At 46.3% G+C, this 17,936-nt stretch overlaps 2 protein-coding genes across 18 annotated transcripts in view; both read left to right on the top strand.

The window, feature by feature from the left end:
* The window catches only part of LOC115606725, a 57,133-nt gene that overhangs the window by 23,317 nt on the left and 15,880 nt on the right, over positions 1-17,936 (top strand). For 16 of the 17 annotated variants that reach the window (XR_003990987.1, XR_003990985.1, XR_003990986.1 and 13 more), the window contains 4 exons: positions 4,112-4,184; positions 4,727-4,809; positions 14,994-15,066; positions 15,609-15,691. Coding sequence is in view for 14 of the 17 variants with exons in the window: in XM_030483130.2 (XP_030338990.1) it covers positions 4,112-4,184; positions 4,727-4,809; positions 14,994-15,066; positions 15,609-15,691 (312 nt within the window). In the remaining 3 variants the exon portion in view is untranslated. Of the gene's footprint in view, positions 1-4,111; positions 4,185-4,726; positions 4,810-14,993; positions 15,067-15,608; positions 15,692-17,570; positions 17,850-17,936 lie in introns of those variants that run through there. The other variant, XM_030483137.1, reaches the window with a different exon arrangement.
* Positions 7,116-9,993, top strand: LOC115606726. The gene is made up of 2 exons (XM_030483138.1): positions 7,116-8,900; positions 9,480-9,993. Exons 1-2 carry the CDS (start codon positions 8,398-8,400, stop codon positions 9,703-9,705), a joined length of 729 nt encoding a protein of 242 aa, XP_030338998.1. The 5' UTR covers positions 7,116-8,397; the 3' UTR covers positions 9,706-9,993.

Genomic DNA, 17,936 nt, shown 5'->3' with positions numbered 1-17,936 from the left:
AATTACTATAAATCAGAGCCAGCAGTAGAGCTGCACTGGCATCGCTTGGTCTCGCACAGCTTTTCTGTTAGTGCCGGCAGTGAGGAACCTGGGAGAAAGGAATCCAAGTTGATTCTCTTGGTTGAGTTTTAATTGCAGATGGCATTTATTGGGTTTACAGTTGGAGAAGAAAGAAATGTTCATCTGTGACATGATTACATTTGAAATAATTCATTGGCCGTAAACTTCCTGATACCTTTTTCAAAATGGATTTGTTTTAAGCATACTTCCCTCTTTGTGTCAGGGAATGCTGTTCTCACTTTCCCTGAATTAGACTCATTGCTACTCTGTTCCAATGGCTGCCGTTTAATGGGAAGAGCAATTCTCCTTAAAACAGATGCCACCAGCTGATGTAAAGGTGAATCGTGTGCTGGAAATGTGCACTGATTTATGTGCTGGATGTCCCCAATATTCAATTTGGGAAACTCATTCAGCAGCGAAATTAATGGTAGCTATTTTAAAATTGCCTTTACCTTCTGTGGCATGTCCTGACATACTTAGGATAGCTGATACCATCTCATGACAGATGCTCGGGGTGGCATCTTAAGATGCAGTAATCTGATGTCAAGACAATGATTTTTTTTTTAGTTAATTTTATATGTCCAAAATGTGTCTTCCTGTAAATTATTAAGTAACCCAGTTTCTTAATTAGGACATGTTATTTGTACTTTTTGGTTTGTGCAATAAGGCTGCAAAAGGAATATCAGCTTTTAAAGAAATCCACTGTATGATATTATTAGTTTATACAACAGTTTGCTGTTATAGTAACCCGGAGATCTTATAAGGGACTTTTTCAACCATTAGGTATTGTTATTTCCATTTTACAGAAGGGGAAATGAAGGCAGAGGCAGGTGAAGTTTGGTTCTGAAAGTCACTTAACAAGTCAGACCTGGGAACAGGACATGAATCTCATGCTCTTTACCAGCTATGCTACCAGCATGGAAGAATAAACCGGTTTACACCTGAATTTAATCTCTGAATTTCACCTGAGGGGTAAGAAGTCTCTGAAGGATGACACCACTTGAAGATTGCACTGAAACATTTTGAAACAGAGCATTGGTAAAAAGGGAAAGGGATGGACGTTTCTTAATTTGCTGTGGAAGTGGGGCCGGTTTTGCTTGGTTATGTATGTGCTCTGGGGCATACTGAACTGAGTTAAAAAATAGTATTTCCAAATAATAAACCATAGAAATGAATAACAGAACAGTGCTCTCTGTTGATTTTTGATTTCTGCCTGTCTCCTCAGTCTCTGATGCCTCCTCCTTTCAGTCTGCAGATTTTTTTTTGTTGATAATGTAGAAGCCCTTGATTTTGGCAGGTTATGCAAAGTAGAAAACCTTGCAGTCTACAGGGAATCTGCAATTTCAAACGGGGGGAAAATCCCATAGACAACCAGCTATTTTGGTTACAGTGATTATCAGTGAATATGTAACCTGGAGAGTATACAGTGCAAATCTGGGTTCAGAAGGAGTCAATGCCAAGAGGGAAGTGAAAACTCCTCCAATCTGTCAAGTGCTCTGCATGCCTTAGAGAAGACAAGAGCATCAGTTACACATGCTTTACATTTTACGTAACTTTCCTGATAATTTTAAAGGTTAGATAGAAAACGGGTTGAAAACATAATCCCTCATTCTGAATCCCAGGTCAGCTGTTAGGGGTGAATTTTGTAGCTACGGAAGCCAAGGCTCTGGCTCGAGCCTGGCGGACGCACTGCCTACAGCTCTGACTTCCGGTGTGTGGTTTCTCTGTTGTCCTGCCCCTCTCCCCACATACGGATGACTGAGCGGTTTGGGAATCAACCCCTGACTCGCCACGGCGTGCAGTGCTGCATTGGAAAATAAGCCCTCATTGATCCGGGTTTGCTGTGAAATCTGGCTACACTGTCAACTTCAGAGGTGGTGCCTCCTCCATGGCTGAACCATCCTCTCTTCTCAGGCAAAACCCTCAGCCAAAACGATGAACAGAAGATGAACCTGTGGAGAGTTTTGGGTCCCTGATCTGGGAGTTTGTTCTTTAGAAAGATGCTGCACTGCTAGAAACTTTGGCTCACGAATAACTTCCCAGATTTTACAATTCATTGGTGCAAAGCTACAAGGGACTGTTCCCATCATTTTGCCTGGCTGCTTGCTCCATCAAGCTTAACTCTGAAATTCTTTCTAATGTCTTTTGCCAGTGACAGGCTTTATTGCTGATACAGGCATTTTTGCACTGTATTTTCAACTTATGCAGAGGTTAGCAATATTTCCCGAAAGAAACTGCTCCGACGTACAACAAATCTGTCTTTGAAAAGTTTTAATATTGGATGCAGAATGCTACCAAAATGAATTTGGTTGGTTCCAGTTTGGTTGAAATCCACTAGAAAACACTCTGTTTCTCTAAAATGAGAGGTAAAACGTTGGGATGAGTCTAGCAAAGAGAACAATCCACTAAGGTAAATGTTATTTCCAGTAGCACAACAAAAAGAAAAATATAATGATCAATTTATTGATAAGGAATATCTCAGTTTTCCTCAATCAATTATGTTCTTTATTTAAAGCGTGAGCTTCTGTGCTGCTGTTTGATGAAGTGAGTTGGTAAGTATGTCAGGATCTGATGGTGTAAAGGTTTCTAGTCCTCTTAGGCTAGCTGTGGGGTTCCTGGTGTGGAAAAAACCAGGTGGGGGGGGGGGAAGAAGTGTAAAAATCTTTGAGATTTCTTTCTCCTTGGCCAAGTAGGTGTTTAGAACGAAGCACCAAAACAAAGAAACTGAACTAAGCTCTGCTAAGGGTTGTGAGGGATATCACTTAAAAAGCCCTCGTTGTTTGTAGAGAGATTACCGGGGGAAGGTGACCTCTGTAGCTGAAAACTGGAGGAGAATCTGTAACAGATGGAAAACTGCTTAAGAGTACTGCAGGCCTCGCTTCTGCAGCTTCCTGCGAGCAAAGCGAAGGAGCCTGTTGGGTTGGACTCTGATCCCAGCTGGTGGGGGAAGAGCCGGGTGCTAAAACTTCCTTTTGGAGACGGGATCAAACGGCGAAGGCGTCCGCCCTCCACGCGCCGATGTGGCTGCTGCCGGTGCAGGACCCCCGCGGGCAGGCGGAGCCGGCGCTGGTCCGGTCCCGGCACCGCCCCGGGGCCGGCTCGCTCCGCTCCGCCCCGCCCCGCCCGAGCGGCCGCGGGGTGCGGGGGCGAGCGCGGCGCTGGGGAGTCGGCGGCGGCGGCGGGAGACAGGTGAGGCCGGGGGGTGTCCGGGGTGAAGGGAGGGACACGGCGCCCCCAAGCTGGATTGTCCCCGCGTTCGTTCATTCTGCTTTACTGTTTCGCGGGTGACGATGCTTGGCTGCCCGCGGGGCAGCGCATCCTCGGCGCGGCTCTTTGTTCCCGGCGAGCGGGTCCCCGGGGCACTGGGGGGCGGGGGTGCCGTCCTGCGGGGCTCGGTGTGTCCTCTGGGAGAAACCCCGGAGAAGGTTTCCTCCTGCCGGGATGGCGTGTGGGAGACCACGGCTGTCCCTCTGTCCTGCTGCAGGCCTGGGCTGGAGACATGCCCGGGTGGTTGTTCACACTGGCGGGCGGCTGTAGGGAAAGATTGCACTTCTGCGTGTTTAAGCTCACCTGTAAATATGATAAAGGAGGACAGGAAGATCGTTCTGTGCCCCGCAAGCAGGTGTGCTGAGTGTAATCAAGCCTCGAGCCATCCCTAATCCTATTTCCTGTGTTTAATGAGATTCTGTGAAAACTGGGTCTGTGTGGAGGATACAGGAAGGTATTTCTTTGGAAATTTAACAGGCAATAAGGAAGGTTGCACGTGGATTATTACAAAGTGTACTGAGTGGAAGGTAGGAGGCAGATCAGAATTGAGCACTACAGTCCTTACAGAAGTGAAGAAAACTTGTTTTGTTTAATGCAGCTGAGGGTCAGTCAATAAGAAGGTACAAAATCTTTCTCATACAAAATGGCTCGACAGAAAAGCGGTGTGCAAAGCACCTCTTTGCAGTCACAGAAATACGCCTAATTAATTACTCTGTGATGGTTCCTAGGCCCACGATGTTAAATGGTGACTTGAGATGATAAGGTTTTCTACATTTTCTTTTAGGTGTGGTTTTGCAGGAGAAACAGGACCAAGATGCATTATTCCTAGTGAAATAAAGAAACCTGATGTCACAAAGGTAAGCTGTTTTACCTGAACTGTTTTACCTTTATCACGTTTGGTATGTTCCGGTACAGAAAGAATTTGCAGGTATGTTTTCTGTCCATCAGAAGCTATTTCTCATTATCTTATAACTGCTGCTGTTCTAACTAGATAACACCTAAGTGTGGTACCAATGCCGATGTTAATTGGTACTCATCACCCATGCGTGTTTGGGGCATTTATTGACAAATTTCTTGGCCTAGCTATGTTTTGTTTGCCTTTTTTCATTTCAGTAGAGGATGGCAGCTTTTGGAAAACTAATGTTGTGATAAGCTGTTACCAGTACCAAAAATTAGCGTGACTAAACTCTGGACTTGAGTAATAGGGTGAGTTTATAAGATGCATCGTTATGGACATAGCACAAATCAGGCAAGACTGCGTGCTTGTTTATGTGTGTCAGATTATATATGCTCAGATGTAATTTATTATCTCATATAAATGTATCTATATCTCGTGTATATGTTTATATATAAGCACTGCTTCGTATTTAAGATGACTGTGGATATTTTTACTTTACAGCCTGTCAGAGTTGTTCAGTATAATATTAACACAGAAGAGCTCTATTCGTATCTGAAGGAATCTATCCATATGCTGTATTTCAGGTGAGTGATGCTTGGATGTTAGTTACTCAAGCCTTCTGCGGCTCTTTTCTGAGTACATTGAGAGGTGTCAGAGGTGCGATATTCAACAAAGGCTGCTGTCTCGTTGACTAAGATATCAGGTTAGATATAAGGAAGAAGTTCTTTACTGCGGGGGCGGTGAGGCACTGGAACAGGTTGCCCAAAGAAGTGGTAAATGCTCCATCGCTGGCAGTGTTCGAGGCCAGGATGGACAGAGCCGTGGGCCACATGGTCAAGGGTGAGGCATCCGTGCCGTGGCTGGAGGGTTGGAACTAGGTATCTTAAGGTCCTGTCCAACCCTAACTATTCTATGATTCTAAACACAAAAGGATTTTGCAGGTGGCTGCCTGGCTGTGTTCTTGCAGGAGAAATTCAGTGGTGCTGAGGTTCAGGTCCTACAGCAGGGTTATTTTTCCCACTGTCTTTGATCTTCAGTTTGTAAGTGAAATCAGGACATCTATATCATCATTCTTCCTCTCTTTTGGACACACCATATGACCGTGGACAAGCCATTAATGGCTATTATGCACGCCTATGTTTGCGTTTCGTTACTTTGATTTAGGAATGTATAATGGATATTCAGAACTACAGCCTGCTGGCAGATAACTCTGTAACTTGTTTTCTCTACACTCAGAAGAAATTTATTATCTGCTCTGCTTAATCGGTCTTTTTGGAAAAAAATATGAACCTACTTCTTGCTTAGTTCTAATGGGAAATGTTTGGGAAGGTGATTCTATACTGCTTCAATTCAGATAGAATAAAGGTTAAGGTCTCTGCTATAAAACGTGATGAACCTGGTTTGTCTGGAGTACTTCTTCACTGTGCTTCCATAACACAGTTTTACTAACTAATCTTGAACTTCTGCATAATCCTTTTCTACTATCGATAAAATTGTCTGATGAAATTGCCGGAAGATTGAGTGATTTGGTTTTGGTTTTGTTTGTTGGTTGTTTTGTTTTTTTTAATCTAATTCCCTTACAGGAAAAAAAACATGTCTCAGATAAAGCACTCCCATGCAAAACTGGTTGTCAGAAATTAGAGTGAGAGTGGTAAAATACTGGAGCAGGTTGCCCAAAGGGGTGGTAGATGTGCCATACCTGGAGACGTTCATGGCCAGGCTGGAGGTGGTTCTGAGCGACCTGATCTAGTTGCAGATGTCCCTGCTCACTGCAGGGGGGTTGGACTAGATGACCTTTGGAGGTCCCTTCCAACCCAAACTATTCTATGATTCTACTTGCAAAGTCACATTTTGATGGAGAGAGACTTTGTAACTTGCTAAGAAGCCAGCTAATACTGATGTGAAGTTAATTCTCTCTGGCTAGTATTTCCATTTGGTGCAAAGAATAAGAGCGGCATATGAATACAGGGTCAATATTATAACTTGTGTCTCTGGGCCAAGTGTCAGTAATGTTGCCCTTAAATGCAGGATTTATTGAAATTGCTCCTACAATTCACACTTCAAGGTGTTCCCTTACAGGAACCGTCGCTATCTAGGGAATGCGATTTATGGAATTGTGGGAGGAGGAAGTAATTCTTGTGTAATTTTGACTTGAGTTTCCGCATTGCTGTTGCGAGAGTGTTGGAAATAGCCTCTTCTGTGAGTTTGCGTGCAACAGTACGTTGTCATAAGGCACACATTATTAGGTTTTATGGCACCTTTGTTCACATTTTCACGTCATTATGCAACATTTCAAGTAGCTGTGTATTCGTTCCTGAAATTTATTTTCAGTGAGAATAGGAAACCTGACCTATGACTTCAGATAAGTTCTGTAGTTGACACCCGCTTTTCTTAGAAGTCCATTCCAAGATTCATTATTACTGAAGTAACTGGTATGTTGATGTTTTTGGTTTTGTGCTTCAGACCGCAAGGATGATAAGGGGGCCGGAACACCTCCCGCGTGAAGACAGGCTGAGGAAGTTGAGGCTGTTCAGCCTGGAGAAGAGAAGGCTGCATGGTGCCCTCATAGCACTCTTCCAATATCTGAGGGGGGCACGCAGGGATGCTGGAGAGGGACTCCTCATCAAGGACTGTAGCGATAGGTCAAGGGGTAATGCATTCAGACTAAAACAGGGGAAGTTCAGGTTACATATAAGGAAGAAGCTCTTTCCTCTGGGGTGGTGAGGCACTGGAACAGGTTGCCCAAAGTAGTGGTAAATGCTCCATCCATGGCAGTGTTCAAGGCCGGGTTGGACAGAGCCTTGGGTGACATGGTCTAGGGTGAGGCGTTCCTGCCCGTGGCAGAGGTGATGGTTGTTGAGTTGGTTACTGTGAACGTTCCTTATTGGAACTAGCTTATCTTAAGGTCCTTTCCAAGAGTAACTCTTCTACGAATCTGCGATTCTGTGGAGCTGACCATCAAGCACAGCCCCCAGAGCCCTTTCCATAGGCTACACCCTCACAGACGCAGTGTTTGTTTCGATGTGACACAAGAGATTTATTGGCATCTTTGCACAGGGGAAAGCCCCCAGAGGGAATGGACTCTCTCGAAGAGGAAGGGAGCTCACTGTCCAGGTAGTAACAGGAATCTCTGTTGCCAGGTTCCTTTCCGATGTCCTTAGCTGTGAACTCTGCAAACACGGCTCTGTGCGTGAAGACCACTTTCAGTGCCCCGAGAAGAAGAGCTGTGTTGTAAGCCGATGTTGCAGCTCCTCGAAGTCCCGCATTGCCTGCTCGTGGGCAGCCGGATCCTGCACCAGATGCTGGAAGAGGTTGAGTGGCTCCGCTCTTTGCAAGGCTGGGGGCACGACAATCTCCTCAGGAATCTTCTCATTACCGAAGAAGAAGTGGTTGAGGCGTTTCTCCTCCAAGCAGCAGCGCAGGTACCGCATGATGTCATCCAGCCGCAGTAGGAAATGCCTCCTGCGCCAGCCTGACAGGGGTGTGGTGGTCAGGAGGTGCATCACCACCGTCTTCAAGGTGTAGCTGGAAAAGCCTGTGCCTGCCACCATGCGGGTGCAGAGTTGCAGGCAGCTGAGCAAGCTGTCATCTGGGGTCTGATCGAACATCAGCCACAAGAACTTCGCCTCTGCCCAGGTGCAGCTCAGTGTCCACATTGTGCTTGGGGTGAAGATGTCCTCTGTAGGCTGGCTGCTCATGAAGATGTCTGAGTCGCCTAGCTGCATGCCAAACATCATCTCAACAAGCATGGTTCTCCCAAAGACATCTCTAATCTGCACTTTGCAAGAGCGGCTGGAGGGCAGCACGGTCAGAACGTAGTACCGTAAACGTAGGAGGCGCATGCTTGCCGTGCTTTCGCTCACCAAATCCTGCAACCAGCAAGCAGTTTTCTGCACATCTAGATAGGAGCCGGTGCAGAGGGTGTGTAGGAGGCTGGGCTTCTGCTTCTTCCTGAGCTCCTCCTCGGGGTCGTGGAGGAAGCACAGCATGGGCCCCACCGTCTCCTGAGTAGTGCATGTGCACTGCAGCTCGACACGGATGCGGGACTCCTTTGCCACGATGTGCGGCTCCAGGCAGAAGGCGTGCCCACGGGGGGGCTTCAGGCGCACGAGCTGGCAGTAGACAGGCTCATCTTCCGGGAACTCCAGTAATCAAAGGCGCTGCCCACCCCGATGGCTGGTCCCAGCTCCGGGAAGAAACCGTTTGATACGGAATTGGACCATTGGCAAGCAATGAGGAGGCTTTCCACCAGTGCGTGCACCAACTCACTCCGGTTCCACAGTTCATCAGCTGACCACTTGTTGCGCATTGCAATGTATGTGCCCAAATCTGTCGCCTCAGCAGCATCTTCTCCTTCACTGTCTTCCTCCTCTTCCCTGCTGCTGCCCGCCTCATGGCTCCTTTTCCTGAAGCACCAGCAGAGCCCAACAATCAGGAGGATCAGGATGCCAGCAATCGCCCAGAATTGCCAGTGCCGCAAGGCAGCAAAGAGCAGGGCTCTCCAGGTCGCACGTTTCTGCTTGTGGATCATCTGGTCCAGCTTCTGCAGCAGCCGATCTGTGTCCTCAATAAGCATCTCCAAACGCTGGTGCATGCACTCACGTGTGGGTTCATCCAGCTCATCACTGACAATGAGCACGTTTGCGAATACGCTTCGCAGAACCCAGACAAAGAGGTTTGTGATAGCCATGGCCTGCAGGAGAGAGAAGGAATTCAGTGGGGCTTGGGAGGGAGGGAGATGGTGGTGGGGGGAGCGGGGACGGGAGCCGCAGGGAGCTGGGGACAGGCAGGAGAGGGGACGAGGCAGCTGGGAGGGAGAAAGGCCTGCGCCCAGGCCCGGTGGCAGCAGCAGCGTGCCCTGCCCAAGGCGCTCGCAGCCAGGGCCTCGATGCAGGGTGAGCACCCACGCCCAGGGCCCGCGTTTCTGCCCCGGCCCTTGTCCAGCCCAGCCTCCCCCCTGTGTGTGCACTCGCTGCTGGCCCAGGCCGTCCTGGGGCAGTGCTGCCTGCTGGCACCCTCATAACCATCCCCCATTGTGACTCGTCCCCTGTGCTGTCACAGGCGCCGAGACGCATCACAGGCCTGCCCGCCACCCAGCCCCAGCCTTCGCCCCCAGCCCAGTTCAGCGACTCACAGCTGCCCTGGTGCCCTGGTTACAGCTTGGCTCCAGCCAACTTTGTTCAGAGAAGCGTGCATGGTGCTGTATTTTGGAATAAGTGTGTTCTGCCTGCCAATGGATATCTCCTAATCATAGAAAATCCCGAATTGAAAGTTACCCACAAGGACCGTCAAGTCCAAGGCCTGACTGCACCCCAGGACACCTTGAAGTTAAATTATACATCCAAGAGCATTGTCCAGTTGCTTCTGGAATACCAACACGCCTGGGGACGTCGCCGTTTCCTGGGGGGAGCTTGTTCCACTGCTTGACCAACCTTTCAGTGAAGAACATTTTCCTGCTACCCAATCTGAACGTCCCTTGACACACCTTAAAGCCATTCCTTTGTGACCTATCAGCAGACCCCAGAGCAAAGAGATCAGTGCCTCCCTGAAGCTTCTGCAGGTCACAGAGTGTCTCCTTACATTTTTCCAGCACACAGATTCAAGGGGATCCACTTATCTGCTCTAGAAAAGGAGGAAGAGGAGGAAAGCCCACAGTTTTCCTGCTGCTTGGGGTTCTGTTAACAGCTGGACTTGGTTCCTGCTGTAGGATTTCAGCTTAATTGATTTGAATATTTCCAACACAAAAATATATATTTCTCTGCTCATAACCCATCCAGAAAGTGGTCTTTACTGCCCTAAAAATCTCCCCAATGGGGAACAGTGAAAACACTGGTGGCATCTGGATGGAGAGCATTGCTGTCTCACTCCGACACACAGTCTGAGTCCCACGCAAGTGTCCTGATCCTGCACGTTACCCATGGCAAAGACCGCCCTCTTCCCTGTGGTGGAGGGATTCAGCGTTTGTTTTAATCTCATGTTTTGAGAAGCAAAAGAAAGCTGAAGTTTGCAAAGTCCCTCTGGGTATTATCTGGGTATTATTATTAAACTGTATTTAAGATGATGAAGCAGCTGAGGGTTTAATGTCAGAACAGTGCTTGGTAACAGTAAGCTTGCTTTGGGGGTGGTGTGTCAAGTGCTTTTTTTTATTGTCAGCCTGATTTTGTAGTGGAGTATGTAGGACAGGGGAAAATATATCCAAGAGCTACAGGGCACTGACAGATGGTTCACGTTTTAGCTGAGACTCCAATATGTATGGGGATGGCTTCCTCAGCACTTTATTTCTGGGCAAATTGTAATATGTGGTGTACTTCGATATTAACTTCATAGATTTTGTTAAAGAATATGAAGAAAAGCGAGGGCTGTAATGTGATTCAGTTCTGGAGCACTGGTCCTTCTGGGCTGTATTCCCGGAGCAACTGCAACTGATTCCTGTGACCTTGGACCAGTCAGCGAAAGCCTGGTTCTACTCTGAGAAGTGACTGTGTAAAAATGGCGCTTTCCTACTCAGCAGATCTGGCCACTGTGTGCTCTCCAAGTCACATCTGCTGACTTGAGCGACAAAAAGAAGTTGTTATAGCTTTCCTGCTTTGTGAGCACTGCAGAATCACAAGACCCGGGGAAGGAGAAGCTGGATCCTGCGCCTCCTTGTAGGACTAATTACTATAAATCAGAGCCAGCAGTAGAGCTGCACTGGCATCGCTTGGTCTCGCACAGCTTTTCTGTTAGTGCCGGCAGTGAGGAACCTGGGAGAAAGGAATCCAAGTTGATTCTCTTGGTTGAGTTTTAATTGCAGATGGCATTTATTGGGTTTACAGTTGGAGAAGAAAGAAATGTTCATCTGTGACCATGATTACATTTGAAATAATTCATTGGCCGTAAACTTCCTGATACCTTTTTCAAAATGGATTTGTTTTAAGCATACTTCCCTCTTTGTGTCAGGGAATGCTGTTCTCACTTTCCCTGAATTAGACTCATTGCTACTCTGTTCCAATGGCTGCCGTTTAATGGGAAGAGCAATTCTCCTTTAAAACAGATGCCACCAGCTGATGTAAAGGTGAATCGTGTGCTGGAAATGTGCACTGATTTATGTGCTGGATGTCCCCAATATTCAATTTGGGAAACTCATTCAGCAGCGAAATTAATGGTAGCTATTTTAAAATTGCCTTTACCTTCTGTGGCATGTCCTGACATACTTAGGATAGCTGATACCATCTCATGACAGATGCTCGGGGTGGCATCTTAAGATGCAGTAATCTGATGTCAAGACAATGATTTTTTTTTAGTTAATTTTATATGTCCAAAATGTGTCTTCCTGTAAATTATTAAGTAACCCAGTTTCTTAATTAGGACATGTTATTTGTACTTTTTGGTTTGTGCAATAAGGCTGCAAAAGGAATATCAGCTTTTAAAGAAATCCACTGTATGATATTATTAGTTTATACAACAGTTTGCTGTTATAGTAACCCGGAGATCTTATAAGGGACTTTTTCAACCATTAGGTATTGTTATTTCCATTTTACAGAAGGGGAAATGAAGGCAGAGGCAGGTGAAGTTTTGGTTCTGAAAGTCACTTAACAAGTCAGACCTGGGAACAGGACATGAATCTCATGCTCTTTACCAGCTATGCTACCAGCATGGAAGAATAAACCGGTTTACACCTGAATTTAATCTCTGAATTTCACCTGAGGGGTAAGAAGTCTCTGAAGGATGACACCACTTGAAGATTGCACTGAAACATTTTGAAACAGAGCATTGGTAAAAAGGGAAAGGGATGGACGTTTCTTAATTTGCTGTGGAAGTGGGGCCGGTTTTGCTTGGTTATGTATGTGCTCTGGGGCATACTGAACTGAGTTAAAAAATAGTATTTCCAAATAATAAACCATAGAAATGAATAACAGAACAGTGCTCTCTGTTGATTTTTTGATTTCTGCCTGTCTCCTCAGTCTCTGATGCCTCCTCCTTTCAGTCTGCAGATTTTTTTTTGTTGATAATGTAGAAGCCCTTGATTTTGGCAGGTTATGCAAAAGTAGAAAACCTTGCAGTCTACAGGGAATCTGCAATTTCAAACGGGGGGAAAATCCCATAGACAACCAGCTATTTTGGTTACAGTGATTATCAGTGAATATGTAACCTGGAGAGTATACAGTGCAAATCTGGGTTCAGAAGGAGTCAATGCCAAGAGGGAAGTGAAAACTCCTCCAATCTGTCAAGTGCTCTGCATGCCTTAGAGAAGACAAGAGCATCAGTTACACATGCTTTACATTTTACGTAACTTTCCTGATAATTTTAAAGGTTAGATAGAAAACGGGTTGAAAACATAATCCCTCATTCTGAATCCCAGGTCAGCTGTTAGGGGTGAATTTTGTAGCTACGGAAGCCAAGGCTCTGGCTCGAGCCTGGCGGACGCACTGCCTACAGCTCTGACTTCCGGTGTGTGGTTTCTCTGTTGTCCTGCCCCTCTCCCCACATACGGATGACTGAAGCGGTTTGGGAATCAACCCCTGACTCGCCACGGCGTGCAGTGCTGCATTGGAAAATAAGCCCTCATTGATCCGGGTTTGCTGTGAAATCTGGCTACACTGTCAACTTCAGAGGTGGTGCCTCCTCCATGGCTGAACCATCCTCTCTTCTCAGGCAAAACCCTCAGCCAAAACGATGAACAGAAGATGAACCTGTGGAGAGTTTTGGGTCCCTGATCTGGGAGTTTGTTCTTTAGAAAGATGCTGCACTGCTAGAAACTTTGGCTCACGAATAACTTCCCAGATTTTACAATTCATTGGTGCAAAGCTACAAGGGACTGTTCCCATCATTTTGCCTGGCTGCTTGCTCCATCAAGCTTAACTCTGAAATTCTTTCTAATGTCTTTTGCCAGTGACAGGCTTTATTGCTGATACAGGCATTTTTGCACTGTATTTTCAACTTATGCAGAGGTTAGCAATATTTCCCGAAAGAAACTGCTCCGACGTACAACAAATCTGTCTTTTGAAAAGTTTTTAATATTGGATGCAGAATGCTACCAAAATGAATTTGTTGGTTCCAGTTTGGTTGAAAGTCCACTAGAAAACACTCTGTTTCTCTAAAATGAGAGGTAAAACGTTGGGATGAGTCTAGCAAGAGAACAATCCACTAAGGTAAATGTTATTTCCAGTAGCACAACAAAAAGAAAAATATAATGATCAATTTTATTGATAAGGAATATTCAGTTTTCCTCAATCAATTATGTTCTTTATTTAAAGCGTGAGCTTCTGTGCTGCTGTTTGATGAAGTGAGTTGGTAAGTATGTCAGGATCTGATGGTGTAAAGGTTTCTAGTCCTCTTAGGCTAGCTGTGGGGTTCCTGGTGTGGAAAAAACCAGGTGGGGGGGGGGGAAGAAGTGTAAAAATCTTTGAGATTTCTTTCTCCTTGGCCAAGTAGGTGTTTAGAACGAAGCACCAAAACAAAGAAACTGAACTAAGCTCTGCTAAGGGTTGTGAGGGATATCACTTAAAAAGCCCTCGTTGTTTGTAGAGAGATTACCGGGGGAAGGTGACCTCTGTAGCTGAAAACTGGAGGAGAATCTGTAACAGATGGAAAACTGCTTAAGAGTACTGCAGGCCTCGCTTCTGCAGCTTCCTGCGAGCAAAGCGAAGGAGCCTGTTGGGTTGGACTCTGATCCCAGCTGGTGGGGGGAAGAGCCGGGTGCTAAAACTTCCTTTTGGAGACGGGATCAAACGGCGAAGGCGTCCGCCCTCCACGCGCCGATGTGGCTGCTGCCGGTGCAGGACCCCCGCGGGCAGCGGAGCCGGCGCTGGTCCGGTCCCGGCACCGCCCCGGGGCCGGCTCGCTCCGCCCGCCCCGCCCGAGCGGCCGCGGGGTGCGGGGGGCGAGCGCGGCGCTGGGGAGTCGGCGGCGGCGGCGGGAGACAGGTGAGGCCGGGGGGTGTCCGGGTGAAGGGAGGGACACGGCGCCCCCAAGCTGGATTGTCCCCCGCGTTCGTTCATTCTGCTTTACTGTTTCGCGGGTGACGATGCTTGGCTGCCCGCGGGGCAGCGCATCCTCGGCGCGGCTCTTTGTTCCCGGCGAGCGGGTCCCCGGGGCACTGGGGGGCGGGGGGTGCCGTCCTGCGGGGCTCGGTGTGTCCTCTGGGAGAAACCCCGGAGAAGGTTTCCTCCTGCCGGGATGGCGTGTGGGAGACCACGGCTGTCCCTCTGTCCTGCTGCAGGCCTGGGCTGGAGACATGCCCGGGTGGTTGTTCACACTGGCGGGCGGCTGTAGGGAAAGATTGCACTTCTGCGTGTTTAAGCTCACCTGTAAATATGATAAAGGAGGACAGGAAGATCGTTCTGTGCCCCGCAAGCAGGTGTGCTGAGTGTAATCAAGCCTCGAGCCATCCCTAATCCTATTTCCTGTGTTTAATGAGATTCTGTGAAAACTGGGTCTGTGTGGAGGATACAGGAAGGTATTTCTTTGGAAATTTAACAGGCAATAAGGAAGGTTGCACGTGGATTATTACAAAGTGTACTGAGTGGAAGGTAGGAGGCAGATCAGAATTGAGCACTACAGTCCTTACAGAAGTGAAGAAAACTTGTTTTGTTTAATGCAGCTGAGGGTCAGTCAATAAGAAGGTACAAAATCTTTCTCATACAAAATGGCTCGACAGAAAAGCGGTGTGCAAAGCACCTCTTTGCAGTCACAGAAATACGCCTAATTAATTACTCTGTGATGGTTCCTAGGCCCACGATGTTAAATGGTGACTTGAGATGATAAGGTTTTCTACATTTTCTTTTAGGTGTGGTTTTGCAGGAGAAACAGGACCAAGATGCATTATTCCTAGTGAAATAAAGAAACCTGATGTCACAAAGGTAAGCTGTTTTACCTGAACTGTTTTACCTTTATCACGTTTGGTATGTTCCGGTACAGAAAGAATTTGCAGGTATGTTTTCTGTCCATCAGAAGCTATTTCTCATTATCTTATAACTGCTGCTGTTCTAACTAGATAACACCTAAGTGTGGTACCAATGCCGATGTTAATTGGTACTCATCACCCATGCGTGTTTGGGGCATTTATTGACAAATTTCTTGGCCTAGCTATGTTTTGTTTGCCTTTTTTCATTTCAGTAGAGGATGGCAGCTTTTGGAAAACTAATGTTGTGATAAGCTGTTACCAGTACCAAAAATTAGCGTGACTAAACTCTGGACTTGAGTAATAGGGTGAGTTTATAAGATGCATCGTTATGGACATAGCACAAATCAGGCAAGACTGCGTGCTTGTTTATGTGTGTCAGATTATATATGCTCAGATGTAATTTATTATCTCATATAAATGTATCTATATCTCGTGTATATGTTTATATATAAGCACTGCTTCGTATTTAAGATGACTGTGGATATTTTTACTTTACAGCCTGTCAGAGTTGTTCAGTATAATATTAACACAGAAGAGCTCTATTCGTATCTGAAGGAATCTATCCATATGCTGTATTTCAGGTGAGTGATGCTTGGATGTTAGTTACTCAAGCCTTCTGCGGCTCTTTTCTGAGTACATTGAGAGGTGTCAGAGGTGCGATATTCAACAAAGGCTGCTGTCTCGTTGACTAAGATATCAGGTTAGATATAAGGAAGAAGTTCTTTACTGCGGGGGCGGTGAGGCACTGGAACAGGTTGCCCAAAGAAGTGGTAAATGCTCCATCGCTGGCAGTGTTCGAGGCCAGGATGGACAGAGCCGTGGGCCACATGGTCAAGGGTGAGGCATCCGTGCCGTGGCTGGAGGGTTGGAACTAGGTATCTTAAGGTCCTGTCCAACCCTAACTATTCTATGATTCTAAAACACAAAAGGATTTTGCAGGTGGCTGCCTGGCTGTGTTCTTGCAGGAGAAATTCAGTGGTGCTGAGGTTCAGGTCCTACAGCAGGGTTATTTTTCCCACTGTCTTTGATCTTCAGTTTGTAAGTGAAATCAGGACATCTATATCATCATTCTTCCTCTCTTTTGGACACACCATATGACCGTGGACAAGCCATTAATGGCTATTATGCACGCCTATGTTTGCGTTTCGTTACTTTGATTTAGGAATGTATAATGGATATTCAGAACTACAGCCTGCTGGCAGATAACTCTGTAACTTGTTTTCTCTACACTCAGAAGAAATTTATTATCTGCTCTGCTTAATCGGTCTTTTTGGAAAAAAATATGAACCTACTTCTTGCTTAGTTCTAATGGGAAATGTTTGGGAAGGTGATTCTATACTGCTTCAATTCAGATAGAATAAAGGTTAAGGTTCTGCTATAAAACGTGATGAACCTGGTTTGTCTGGAGTACTTCTTCCACTGTGCTTCCATAACACAGTTTACTAACTAATCTTGAACTTCTGCATAATCCTTTTCTACTATCGATAAAATTGTCTGATGAAATTGCCGGAAGATTGAGTGATTTGGTTTTGGTTTTGTTTGTTGGTTGTTTTGTTTTTTTTAATCTAATTCCCTTACAGGAAAAAAAAACATGTCTCAGATAAAGCACTCCCATGCAAAACTGGTTGTCAGAAATTAGAGTGAGAGTGGTAAAATACTGGAGCAGGTTGCCCAAAGGGGTGGTAGATGTGCCATACCTGGAGACGTTCATGGCCAGGCTGGAGGTGGTTCTGAGCGACCTGATCTAGTTGCAGATGTCCCTGCTCACTGCAGGGGGGTTGGACTAGATGACCTTTGGAGGTCCCTTCCAACCCAAACTATTCTATGATTCTACTTGCAAAGTCACATTTTGATGGAGAGACTTTGTAACTTGCTAAGAAGCCAGCTAATACTGATGTGAAGTTAATTCTCTCTGGCTAGTATTTCCATTTGGTGCAAAGAATAAGAGCGGCATATGAATACAGGGTCAATATTATAACTTGTGTCTCTGGGCCAAGTGTCAGTAATGTTGCCCTTAAATGCAGGATTTATTGAAATTGCTCCTACAATTCACACTTCAAGGTGTTCCCTTACAGGAACCGTCGCTATCTAGGGAATGCGATTTATGGAATTGTGGGAGGAGGAAGTAATTCTTGTGTAATTTTGACTTGAGTTTCCGCATTGCTGTTGCGAGAGTGTTGGAAATAGCCTCTTCTGTGAGTTTGCGTGCAACAGTACGTTGTCATAAAGGCACACATTATTAGGTTTTATGGCACCTTTGTTCACATTTTCACGTCATTATGCAACATTTCAAGTAGCTGTGTATTCGTTCCTGAAATTTATTTTCAGTGAGAATAGGAAACCTGACCTATGACTTCAGATAAGTTCTGTAGTTGACACCCGCTTTTCTTAGAAGTCCATTCCAAGATTCATTATTACTGAAGTAACTGGTATGTTGATGTTTTTGGTTTTGTGCTTCAGACCGCAAGGATGATAAGGGGGCCGGAACACCTCCCGCGTGAAGACAGGCTGAGGAAGTTGAGGCTGTTCAGCCTGGAGAAGAGAAGGCTGCATGGTGCCCTCATAGCACTCTTCCAATATCTGAGGGGGGCACGCAGGGATGCTGGAGAGGGACTCCTCATCAAGGACTGTAGCGATAGGTCAAGGGGTAATGCATTCAGACTAAAACAGGGGAAGTTCAGGTTACATATAAGGAAGAAGCTCTTTCCTCTGGGGGTGGTGAGGCACTGGAACAGGTTGCCCAAAGTAGTGGTAAATGCTCCATCCATGGCAGTGTTCAAGGCCGGGTTGGACAGAGCCTTGGGTGACATGGTCTAGGGTGAGGCG

This window comes from Strigops habroptila, chromosome 4 (assembly GCF_004027225.2).
Source record: "Strigops habroptila isolate Jane chromosome 4, bStrHab1.2.pri, whole genome shotgun sequence".
In the NCBI taxonomy this organism is placed as follows: Eukaryota; Metazoa; Chordata; class Aves; order Psittaciformes; family Psittacidae; genus Strigops; species Strigops habroptila.
The sequence above is the reverse complement of the archived record's forward strand: the minus strand, read 5'-3'. Positions and strand labels throughout refer to the sequence as shown.

Coding starts and splice junctions, on each gene's coding strand:
- LOC115606726 (XM_030483138.1), top strand. CDS start 8,398: ATGGCTGGTCCCAGCTCCGGGAAGAAACCGTTTGATACGGAATTGGAC. Junction 8,901..9,479: donor CGCAGAACCCAGACAAAGAG/GTTTGTGATAGC, acceptor TCCTAATCATAG/AAAATCCCGAATTGAAAGTT.